Below are 12631 nucleotides of genomic sequence, written 5' to 3' on the forward strand. Positions count from 1 at the left end.
TTAAGCTCGCAAAATGAATTATTTGTGCATCATTGTCCTGAAAATATTGACACAAATTGTGAAATACAAGTGAATCAAACAAGAGGAAAAGAAAATTGAAATGTGAATGTTTTCATCTTTTTATTTGCTTATTGCCTCGTTAAACGATATTTATCATGTTTATGCATATTGATTGAAGATGAAAGGAAATTAATGACAATCTTGAGTTTTCAACAGGTGTTCACTATTTACAATGATTGTATATTCTGGCGCGTGTAATTGTATAGTCTGACGCGTGTACAAAGTTGAAGGTGTTAATTGGATGTTATTGTAGCAATAAAACAGGAGACACACGCCTCGTTAATCTCATTTGATGTTCCACATTGTGTGTACTGTTATTACCTTAGGGTGAAGCTACATCTTATGTTGTTCCTATCAAGAACAATGAATTATACTGTTTAGTATAAAGTAAATTGTCAGCATTTCAGTATTATTCTCGCAAAAGTACGTGCTCTGTGCAATTGCTAGAATCTAAAACGCAACTCGGTTTACCTTTGATTAATAAATAAGTTACTTTGTACGCCTTTGATACTGCGTGGTATCAGACGAACCCTTTGGTACAGGGTATCAATTTCCTTTTGGGCAAGGGAAAAAAAGGTTACGACTCGAACTTACTGTTATCTGTTTTTGTCCATTTTAATTCCTTGTTATCTGTTATGAGCCAAATCAATTTGCTGTTTTGCTGTTATTGGGACCCCCCTTGCCCCCCCCCTTAGATAGGAATGTACATATTAAGATAAGAATAAGATAAGAATGTACATATTACTATATAATGACTAAAAAAACCAACAAAAAAAATAAAAAAAAATTATATGGACCCCAAGGTAGAACCACGTCCTCGTCGTGGGTCTGGAAACACGCTTAAATAATAAAGATGGCAAAGCGTGGCTGAGAGTTCTACAAATAAAGCATCGAATTGACATAACAAAATTAAGAGTACACTTAGAGCATAGTATTTTAGCAAATGAATCAAAATATTATATTCCATTATGCCCGCTCCATATATATCTCCATTCGTTTATTCATACTTTGACTTTGATGAAAACAGATACATACATTATCTTATACATACTCTTCATATTTAAAAATTAAAAAAAAAGAAGCTCAATCTCTTTCTTCCTCACAAATGTTTCCTTTCTTCGTCTATCTAACCAAGGAGGTTATATAACTATATAATAAAACATTTTAATTAGACATATCTGCTCGTATATTTAAAAAAAAACATTAAATACAAATTTCTTTATATCTAATAAAAAAAAATGTTTTCTTGTCGCTAAATAGTCTTCTTGTCGCTTGTTGTCGCTAAAATAATTCTTGTTGTCGCTTCTTGTCGCTTGTTGACGCTTGTTGTCGCTTCTTGACGCTTGTTGTCGCTAATTAGTGAGACCCGTAAGAACTATTTCCGGTTATGAATGTAAACAATGGACCAGCTGATGACAGATGACAGACACGAAATACCCTCCGGGAAACTGAGACAACACAAAGACACAAGCAGTGACAATGACCAAGATATTGTGAATATAAACGTATGAATTTTATTTCTTATTTGCCTTCATTCAAGTGGCAAATTACTCATGCACAATAGACATACATGTATGTTTTGTCAACTTTTGAGGTGTGAACATGGCCAAATTATTTTTCCAAAAGTTGATGAACTGTATTAATATTTTTATGCGTCTTTAACCATATCTGCCTTGTTAGAGTATTGATTTCTATTACTTTGGTTTCCCAACCTATATAGAGCTATACTAAACTATCCTTTACACAAAATCTATAAGACTATACCCCCCCCCCCCCCCCCCAAACCATCCCTAACCTTCTTACCCTGAATGTTTCCTAACCCTAACACTAACAGTGAAAGGCTAGCACACAGAGACAATCATTATAACAGGACATATATATATATATGCGATTATGGTAAAAGACAAGCAAAACTTTCCTATTTATGCACTATGTTAAGGAAATAAAAAGAGGTGGAAAATAGTAAATAGTACAGATACATTTATAATTAATGTTAAAAAACATTTGCCATGCATAGATGTACAATGTAGCCCCCACCCCTTGGTTAAATTGTTTGCTCAGAGAAAGATGGACATATTATCCTATCCTGTGACTATCAGTATGTTACATCTTGCTCCTGTTAAATTATGACCTTGTTTTATATGAGGGGGGATAGGACCTTTATCTGGACTCTGGGATTGGGTGTTTTTAATCTCGGGATTTCTGGATTGACCCTTTCGGGATCCAGAAATTCTTTTTTCGAATCTCAGGATGTCGAGATTTAAATTTATTTAAATTTTAGACCTCAGAATTTCGCGTTTTTAACCCCGGGATTTTGGGATCAGGACCCCTCCAACCTCAACCCCCCCTCTTATATAAAACAAATTAAATTTATCTTGTCTAAATATTTGATATCATTCTTCTTTGTAATAGAATTTTTAATGTTAATTTTAAAAATTCTTTTAAGTGTTTTTGCCTTAATGTGCATGTACATGCACATTAAGGCGAAAACACTTAAGGTAGATTCATGGTATACCGCCATCTTGGATTGAACAATCAGTTCAATCACAGTAAAAAATCGGTCTAGTTATTTGCCTAAATCTGCAAATTTGGAGACAGATTTGTAATTTGATGGTTAGACTGTTTAGTAATATAAAGAAAACTTGACAATTTATTGTATAATTTAAAATAATTAAAAAATATCATTTTATTTTGCTTTTTGAATCATTTTTTTCAAATGAGCCATTTAAGGGAAGATAACTCTTTTAGTAAAAAATTTATACTGGACAGATAGGGAATTTTTTTCTTTTTACTTGTAGCAAGAAAACAAGTTCGGTGACACCATTTTTTCTTTTTATTTTCTTTAAACATATTACAAAACCTTTCTTTTCACAATTTATTTCAAAATTCTATCTCATAGATTATTTTTTATGCACACAATTGTGTTTTTCCATTAACAATCTAACCAAATTTAGGCAATTTTCAACGACTCATAGCTTGAAAAATAGCACGGTGACCCCTACTTTTTATTATATTTTTGAAAAGAGCATATTAAAATCTTCATTCTGGCTAAGTATAAGAAAATTCTGTCTCAAAAAAGATTTACTTATGATTTACCTTAAAAGAATTCTATATAGAGCTATACTAAACTGTCAGAACATGTACAATGTATATATATTATCTTGAAACCTATAATTGAGTGACAGAATTAGACAACATAAACAAATCTCTGATAATGATAGCCCTTATTGCCCTTTATGGAAGGCTTTTAGAAGTCTGTTCCTAGTCCTGATAGTCATAAATTCAAAATTAAGTCTATGGTGACTATTACAGTCCCATATATATGCACTCTGGTAAAAGTCTTGTTTTATTGGTCTACTAAGTTAGCCTAAGAAACATACACTACAGCTTGGGTGGATTTTGCTTTGTCCACCTGTCCACAGTGGGAGTGGGCACAGGGTGGGCAAAATTTCTAGCATGTCCATTTTGCCCACCCATAGGAGTGGGCATGACATTTCTTTTGTTTAATTAAAAGACTGGCAAAGGCGGTCAATTGAAAAAAACAGATAAGCATTTTGTTATCACTATTTTTACAAAAAAAGAGATTACAGCTGGGGTAGGCACGGTTGGGCTGCCCAGGGTGGGCCGGTGAAAAAAGCAAAATCCACCCGGGCTGTTGTGTAGATGATTCAATTATGAATAGCTGTACTAGTCATGCTAGTGATAGCAATTGGTTTTGATGACCTGACCTTTATAGCACATCACATTAAGGGCTAAACTATTAAACCTTGTTTTTCACTTCTTCAACGACAACCACAACTTAGCAATGAATGTAACTTCAACATAAACCAACATAGACACATTTGTGACATACCATTGTGTATATATTAAAAAAGTAATACACACCATTATTTATATACTTACATTTGTCCTTTCAGATGAACTAAATGGCTGATGACATGGAAACGAATGAAAGCCTTGAATTAAGATTACTCAAGAAGGTTATTAAGGATGGAAATTTTGCTGAGACAAAAAGATATATTACGCAGAAAACATCTTTGAGTAGCTCAGGTATTTGTGAAGCCTTCTTTGAAACTATTAAATCAAAGCAGCAAAAAATATTTGAATATTTTGTTGAAGAAGTAGACTTACTAAATTTAAGGTATTCAGATGAGGAAGGAAGAAGAGCCCTTCATTATGCAGTGGAAGTTGGTAATCTTGATATGGTTAGGATCCTAATGAAACATGGGGCTCCTTTAAATTATTCAGACAACAAAGGGTACCAAGCCATCCATATAGCAACTCAGAATGGAGACACTGAAATGTTAAATTTTTTGATCAGCCATGGTGCTAATGTGTCTAGTGCTAAAACATTAAAAGAAGGATACACACCTCTTCATATTGCAGCTTTGTGCAATCAGCCACAAGTTTTAGAGGTGCTTGCTGATCGGGTAGGTTCTTTGAACATTCAGACCAAGCGTCAGTGTGACTGTTTGACATCTTTACATTTAGCTACTAAGAATGGTTATGTAGATATTGTCAACATTCTTTGTGAAAAGGGGGCATGTTTAGATTTGGCTAATTTAGATGGGCGATCACCTTTACATTATGCTGCTGACAGAGGTAATTTAGAAATACTCAAAATTTTATTAAACCATGGAGCATCTATAAAAATTAAAGATTCCAGTAGGAGAAGTATCTTGCAATATGCTGTTTTTTCAAAGTCACCAGAATGTGTTCAGTTGTTAATTGACAAAGGAGCTGATGTGAACAGTGCTGATTTATCAAACCACACACCGTTAGTGTCAGCAGTTACTGTAGGATCGGCTGATATTGTTGAAATTCTTATAAAACATGGGGCTAATGTAAATGTCAGGGAACCAGGCCATGAGACACCATTGCTATTGGCAGCTTCATCAGGGAATATTGATGTGGCTAGAAAGCTTATTTCTGCTGGTGCAAACCTTAAAGCTGTCAATCGTACAAGGGAAACAGTTCTACATAAATGTCAGAAAGTGCAAAGTAAGTATTTTAAATTGAATACATGTATAAACCCTGTACAGGGGTTCGTCTTATGTAGGATTTTTTTGGAAAAAAAAGTTTGTTTCCAGTTTTGAGAGAAAAAAAATAATTTGTTTTTGATTCTGAGAAAAAAAAAATTGTTTGTTCCCCCCTCAGCTGCCACTATATGTAATGCTAAAGTTGAAAGAAAAAAATTGTTTTTGACTTGTCGCGAAAAAAATACATTGTTTTTTGCCGCAGGTGAAAAAAAAGTTTGTCCAGAAAAAAAAATCCATAGCCCGCCCCCCCCAGAAAATCAAATGGTTGCTGCCTTAATTATAATTTAGGTTCATATATAAGTATAGAATTTACATGCATAGATATATACATGATAAAAGAAGATGTGGTATGAGTGCCAATGAGACAACTCTCCATCCAAGTTACAATTTGTAAAAGAAAAAAAAACATTTATAGGTCAAAGTACGGTCTTCAACACAGAGCCTTGACTCACACTGAACAGTATAGCTATGACGGACCCCAAAAATTACTAAGTGTAAAACCATTCTAACAGGAAAACCAACGGTCTAATCTTTATAAAAAAGGAGAAATGTGTGTATATATTTGTTACATTGTGAATCCACAGATTATGTTCATAATTTATATTTGAAGGAGCTTTTTTTTTTGGTAAGATGTATTGTTGTCATGATTAAATGATTTTGCTTTTTTCACCGGCCAACCTTGGACAGCCCACCCGTGCCCACTCATAGGCGGATCCAGGGGGGGGCCCTGGGGGGCCCGGGCCCCCCCTTTCGTGGGAAAAATTTGGTTGATTATATAGGGAATCATTGAAGCATGACTGGAGCGGGCCCCCTCTTAGGTCAGTCAGCGGGCCCCCCCTTAGGAAAAGTTCTGGATCCGCCACTGCCACTCCAGCTATAATCTCTTTTTTTGTTAAAATATTGATTATAATCTGCTGTAGAGATGACTTTTAATTTTAATGTTTATATTTATTTTAAGAAGAAAAAAGAGACCAACTGATGGATTTACTAGTACAATCTGGTGCTGATCTTAATGTGGTTGATGCCCAAGGATTCACACCTTTACATACATGTGCATTCCAAACAGCACTGAATAACTTTGCTCTTTCTACACTTAAAATACTGGTTGAAGCTGGGGCACACTTATCTATTAGAGAAAGGTAATTTAAGTTGCAAACTCTCTGTTTTAATTGTTTCAGTATTATTTATAGATATGGGAATACCTATATTTAAAATATTTTCCATATCAATACATGTAATATAAATAGAAACAGTTATCGTACAGATCTTATCAAGTGGTAGATGATACAGGTCACACTTCAATCAATTGCCCTGTATTGTCAGGTGTTAGGCCGCACATAAGGGTCCGTCCTTTAATTTGCAAATGTCATTTCCTTATATAAAATTTAAATGACATGCAAGTCAACCTTTACAATCATGTTTGACTCCTAGGCAATGATGCTATTGCGTATCTTAAAACACTTCTAACAGACTTTCACACCCTTCGAAATTCATTCAGGCTCTTAGAAATGCTTTAAAATGCCCAGGCCAAGTTTACTTTAGAAAACAAAAATGTAACTGTTCACACATAGTTAAGAAGGTTTGGGAGTATAAATAAAAAATGATAAAATACAAAAATTTATGTTGCCCTCTAGATATCTTTTATTTTGGTTAATTTTATCGTTGGGTTGCTGTTTCATTACTGTTTACCCCATATCTGCTTTTCTCATATAAACAAAAGTGTTGAATACTTTAATTGAATTGATTTATACATGCACATACGATCATTGTGTGAGGAACTGTTATTGGTCTAATCTGATCTTTACACTTGTTTTTGTTAGCTCTGGTGTAGCATCTAGACATTCTCCTCTTTGTATGTTGGTATGGACAGGATATTTTGAAGCTGGCACATATCTGATTAACAGTGGATGGAATCTTTACCCTGAAACATGGATGTATTTACCAGGGAAAACCCCTGAACAAGACCAGTTTCACCAGTGGATGAGAGATATATGTAAAGAGCCGCCATCATTAATAAGATTATGTAGAGCTTCCATAAGGTATCACTTTATTAGCAGATGCACATTGGGATGTGAAATGTTGAGCTCTATATCAAAATTGGAGTTACCTAGGACTTTAAAAGACTATCTTATGCTGAAGGATTAACCCGGTTGTTAAACAGGTTATAAACAGTGTAAAACAAAAGCAAATGTTCAATCAAATTATTGTTCCTACTTTCACTTTGAAAGATCAAAATTTGTTTAAGGTTCATGATGAGGAATTTCATTATCACATTTGTCATAATTACTTAAGGTAAATTGTTTTTAAGAATCAGGTCTGATCCTCTGGAATTGAGAACAGCCACTTTGAAGGATATTTGCTGTATAATTAAGGTGTAAATATTGTTTTTGTCTGTCTGACAAGACTTGTATCACAAACTCATCATAGATACCAGGATAACATTTTGTATTTACACCAGACGCATGTTTTGTCTACATAATATGATGCTCCAATCCAAAATAGTTAAAAAGGCACAAATAAAGCACAGAGTTAAGGACCAAAATTCCTAAAAGCTACATTGTATGCCAAATACAGCTAAGGTAATCTATTCCTGAGGTAGAAAAGCCTTATTATTTGAAAAATTCTAAAGTTTTGTAAATAGTTAATTTATAAATATGACCATATCAATAATAATTCATGTCATCACAGAATATGGTCTTGACCTCCAGATAGTCATTTTGGTTAGCTTATGAATCCTTACAAAAATCAACATACCAAAATATGGTTGACCTGTCGTGCAACAAGGGTTATTGAGAAACAATTAAACCGAATCCTTAAAACTTAATCGTAAGTTTATTTGACCACTAGTACTGTATCATGGAAATAAGGTAAAAGTCATATGGCAGATGAACATATACTTCTATTTCAAGATATCTGAAATTGTTTAGTTTATTTGACCTTAACCTCAGTTTCAGAACTTATTGACCTTTTAACTAATTCAAGTATTAGAGCAAGAGGGACATTTTAGTGTGTCAGCTCCTGTTATTTATTGCCTAGTCATATTTCTAAAAACTCATAACCGTTTAAGTAACATTGTTACTCCTTTAGGTGAAAGTTTATCAAGTACAATATATTAACAATATGTATGGACAAACCTACTTATTATGTAACCAAAATAGCTTTGCTATTTAGGGTAATGGTTTGCTTTTTTGTCTTATAAATTTTGATTCATGGCTTTGACATATTTTAAAATTATTTGTATTTATCAATTTTTTACATGTTATTTATTGATATTAATGTTATGGCCTATTGTTTGTTATCAATTGCTTATTAGTGAATTTTCCTAGTCTGCTTACATTGAATTATTTTTTATTTCAACTACACACCAGAAAAATTTAAAGATGGTGTTTTTAACTGAAGTGTGGGAAAATACTGTTGCAGATAGATTTTTGGGACCAAGAGTACAGTTTGTGAATAGTGTTGTGGATTCATAATTATTCGTTGGATACCAATTTTCTTGGATTTAGTTGGTACAGATGTATCATGAATTTGAATGTTCAAGGAACTTCAATTTTCTTTAGGAATGTATGCATGAATCAAATATCTAAGAAAATGTAATTTTTCCTAAATCCATGAAAATTGGTACCGAAAAAAATAGTGAATCGACATTAGATGGGTAATATGTTTAATGCTACATTAGGGTGTAGTCCTTTATTCAAGTTGTTGTCTTTTTTTTTTTTATATATATCTTATTGATAAGTCATACCAATTTATTTTAGTTTTCTTTTATCTTTTAATGTTTTATTTATTTATTGATTTATTGATTTATATATTAAAATATATAAAACTTTGGTCTATAAATATGATTTTCAATGTACTATTAGAAAGTTTCAAAGACAATTCTTTTTACTTTCATTTTAAATCATGAGCTTACTTTATAAAAATTAGTAGAAAACAACTATCGTTCACAGTGTATGGCTTCAACAATGATGAAAACAAATACTGGACAGTTAACAATTAAAAAACAAATACGAAAATATGAAAAACAAAGACCACTGAAAAACAGGCTGGAATTCAATGGTTGTATGTTGTTGCTGTATATCATACAGTCACATAGACAATGTGGTAGGGCTGGGTTATACTCAATCTCTGACCTAGGACAGTGAAGAAACTAAAAATCAGTTGAAAAGGGCTAAAGTTATCAGATTGGCTTGATATGCAAAATACATGATTTACCTATCTAAAAGTACTCACAGTTATTGAAAACTACCAGTAGTTCAAAGCAAAAAATTACAACCTTCTTTCCAGAATCCTTACATAGGAACATCAACATTTTGGTTTTTGTACATAATTATTTTAGCAATAGGGATTACCTTTACCAAATTTGGACTGCTAATGCTCAATGGTTAGAGAAAGAATTGTAGTGACTCAGGGGTATAAGTTAGACCAGCTATTGATAGACTGAAATTTTAGAGATTATTTTTTTTTCTTCAAGAAATCATCTTTTGAATCCTATGTGTTACAAATGAAAGTTTACCATAGTTGTAATATGGGTATTACATCTGTGAGTTTACAGATCTTGATTCGATAATGCCTATGAGTTTGGAAAAAAAAATTTAGCTATCATGGTCAATATATGAAAGGTCAGAGTCAGTGCATTAATCTAGTTTGTTGAAATTTTGATTTGTGGTTTCTAGGTGTGATCTTTGAACTCTATGTCCAATTATTACAAAACTTTGTTGGATAATGTCTCGTAGGGTTAGAATAAACCCCATCAGTTAATGGGATAGTAGATCAATAAAGGTCAACTAAGCTTTTATTACATAGACAGGGACAAAATTAGGGTTTCTGTATATTAATTGTAAATCGTATGTCCAAATTTACTACCTCAATAGGATTTTTGGGCCAAAGATTAGGGACTCAATAGTTTTGTCAATTTGGCAACAGTTTGGTGTCTATATGTTTTCTTTTGGACCAAACATTTACCAAACTAAGCTGGAGATTGCCATTTCAAAAGAATAAGACACTACTCAATAATTGGTCAAGCCCTTGGTACATATAACTTTACACGGAAAATAAGAAAAAAAATATGTTTGAATTTCATGATAATATATTTGCGTCATATATCGGACCTTTCCCAATCTTGGGTGGATTATGCATTTTGTAAAATTATACCGTGACAGGATTCCATATTTAAATTTGAGCTGTTTTAACCAAAGGCAAAACTACAAAAATACTGATCTCCAGAGGAGAATTCCAAAACGGAAAGTCACTATAATCTAATAGCAAAATTAAAAGCACAACTACATCAAACGAATGGACAAGTCAACAACTGCCATATTCCTGACTTGATAAAAGTATCTTCTTATGTAGAAAATGATGAATTGAAACTGGTTTATAGCGCCAAACCTCTCACTTGTATGACAGTCGCATCAAATTCCATTATATTGACAACGATGCGTAAATAAAAAAGCAAACATAATTGGTAAAAATGTCAAAATAGGGGTACAGCAGTAAACACTGTATCACAAGCTTAATCACAACCACAACAAACAATTAACAAAGAAACACAATAGTAAAACAGTTGTTTTATTAACTTGTAGGAAGAGGATACTCATTGCGTAGTTCATCAGACAGCAAAGTCTCCTCTGATAGTAAATCACAATTACAACCATCAATTAACATCAGAAGTATCAACTAATACGATAATTATGCCCATTTGCATTAACAATGCGTCAGGATCTGATCCATTGATTTAGAGATACATGTAAATCGCAATCACATCAATCCAAACTTAGACATCGGAGAGGTTATGCTACCAGCAGTTGGTGTTTAGTTATACTCATGCATCCATAAAGAGCTGCAACATTGACTATTGTCTTTTGTTTTTGCTTATATGCTTTGTCATTTTGATTTTTCTTTGTTGACAAAATTGTTGGTTTTATACTGATGAAGATTATTACACAATGGTGACTGCTGAACCTCTTTTGTTTTGTTTCCACATTGTTTTCAATAAAATGAAATAAAACCAGGTGTAATCCACCGTTATATACATAAGAAATATGACAGTTTTACGGTTTCGGTACACACCCTCGGATTTCGAATATATACAGCTTTTAGAGTTCCTGATGAAGGTTAATCCAGAAAAGCGCTTAATGCTTATATAACGTGTTGTTTCCAATTTTTTATCCATTCGTTTGATGTGTTTTAGCTTTTAATTTTGTCATATGATTACGGACTTTCTGTTTTGGATTTTCCTTGAAGTTCGGTACAATTGTTATTTTACTTTTAACAATGACACCAATCAAAACAACTAAACTATTGACTACCTTGGAAAGCATGCGACTTTTGACAGATAGTAAATCACGATGCCACTCATCCATTAAGAGCTGAAATATTGAATATCTTGGAAAGGATGGCCCTATTTAGGACATCAACAGGGTATTCATAGATAATTTATCAAGATGACAGCATTTCATAAAAAGCTGAAAAAATGAATACTTTGAAAAATATCCCCTTTTAGAAATAAAGGCTACAGTAATGGTTTAGAACAGTTTAAGAAAACAATGTGGGTTGAACCTGGTTTCATGGCTAGCCAAACCTTGCGCTTTTATGGCAATGTTAAATATATCGCTAAAATGACAACATAAGTAACATGTCAGAAATTCAGTACAAATAACATTCATAACACAGTACATCCATTGATTGTATTTGTAAATCTCAATGACACTCATCCGTAGATATGTAAAATATTGAATACATATTAAAACGATGCCCCTTTTTGGTCTTCCTTTTGTATAGGCAATACTGGTACGTAAGTGAATGTGACTTTATTGCTTACATCACATTATTCCACAATAATTTAATTTTGGATGTAACACGTCTTCTGATTGGCTGACGTCGTTTTGTTTATCATAGACACAATTTTGTAATTTGACCATGACGTCATCAACGTTTTTTTTGATGATTTAAGCCGGTTTAGAATAGAATTTAGAATTAAATTATGAGAAATAACTGTAATATTTTGTCAGTCTATTCGAAATAACATTTAAAAAATGAGGTGCTCACTGTTAAATAACCCGCTACGAGCGTTATTCAGTGTGCACCACATTTGTTATGTTATTTGTTCATAGACAGAAAAAATATTACAGCCAGTCCTTACAGGCGCGTAGCTGCATATACGCTAACACGCAGTTGCGTGCACATAGATTCGGCATAAAAAAAAAATATGGCAAAATAAAAATATAAATTAAATGATTAAAGGAAACACATATATGTTGTCACTTTTTTTTTGATTAATGAAATGTTATTAAATAACGGCATTTGGTTTCAAAATAAAAGTTTTATTGGAGATCGACAAAATCGGACAGTAACTTGTATCTTTTACAAGATTTGAATTTGTTATACTCAGTCTAAGACATGTAGTTTCGGAGAACATTTTACGGAGTACGGTTTATCTGTTTGGAATGAGATGTTCCAATCTGCATTAAATTTATCAGATCCCGAGGCGATGTGTTCGACAGACAACAAGACCCAATCACCCTGCAAACACG

The 12631-nt window shown here is 32.9% G+C and overlaps 1 protein-coding gene across 2 annotated transcripts; it reads left to right on the top strand.

Moving 5' to 3' along the window:
• The first annotated feature begins 1428 nt into the window (after positions 1-1428).
• Positions 1429-8939, top strand: LOC139512953 (putative ankyrin repeat protein RF_0381). Of its 2 annotated transcripts, none has more exons than XM_071300951.1 (4): positions 1429-1565; positions 3978-5061; positions 6058-6238; positions 6920-8939. In XM_071300951.1, the coding sequence occupies exons 2-4, from the start codon at positions 3987-3989 to the stop codon at positions 7242-7244; spliced, it is 1581 nt and encodes a 526-aa protein (XP_071157052.1). In that variant the 5' UTR covers positions 1429-1565; positions 3978-3986; the 3' UTR covers positions 7245-8939. The 2 variants fall into 2 exon arrangements, with proteins under 2 accessions (XP_071157052.1, XP_071157053.1); XM_071300952.1 differs by having other exon boundaries at positions 1452-1553.
• Positions 8940-12631: the final 3692 nt, after the last annotated feature.

This window comes from Mytilus edulis, chromosome 2 (genome assembly GCF_963676685.1).
Source record: "Mytilus edulis chromosome 2, xbMytEdul2.2, whole genome shotgun sequence".
In the NCBI taxonomy this organism is placed as follows: Eukaryota; Metazoa; Mollusca; class Bivalvia; order Mytilida; family Mytilidae; genus Mytilus; species Mytilus edulis.

Coding starts and splice junctions, on each gene's coding strand:
- LOC139512953 (XM_071300951.1), top strand. CDS start 3,987: ATGGCTGATGACATGGAAACGAATGAAAGCCTTGAATTAAGATTACTC. Junction 5,062..6,057: donor TAAATGTCAGAAAGTGCAAA/GTAAGTATTTTA, acceptor ATTTATTTTAAG/AAGAAAAAAGAGACCAACTG. Junction 6,239..6,919: donor CACTTATCTATTAGAGAAAG/GTAATTTAAGTT, acceptor TGTTTTTGTTAG/CTCTGGTGTAGCATCTAGAC.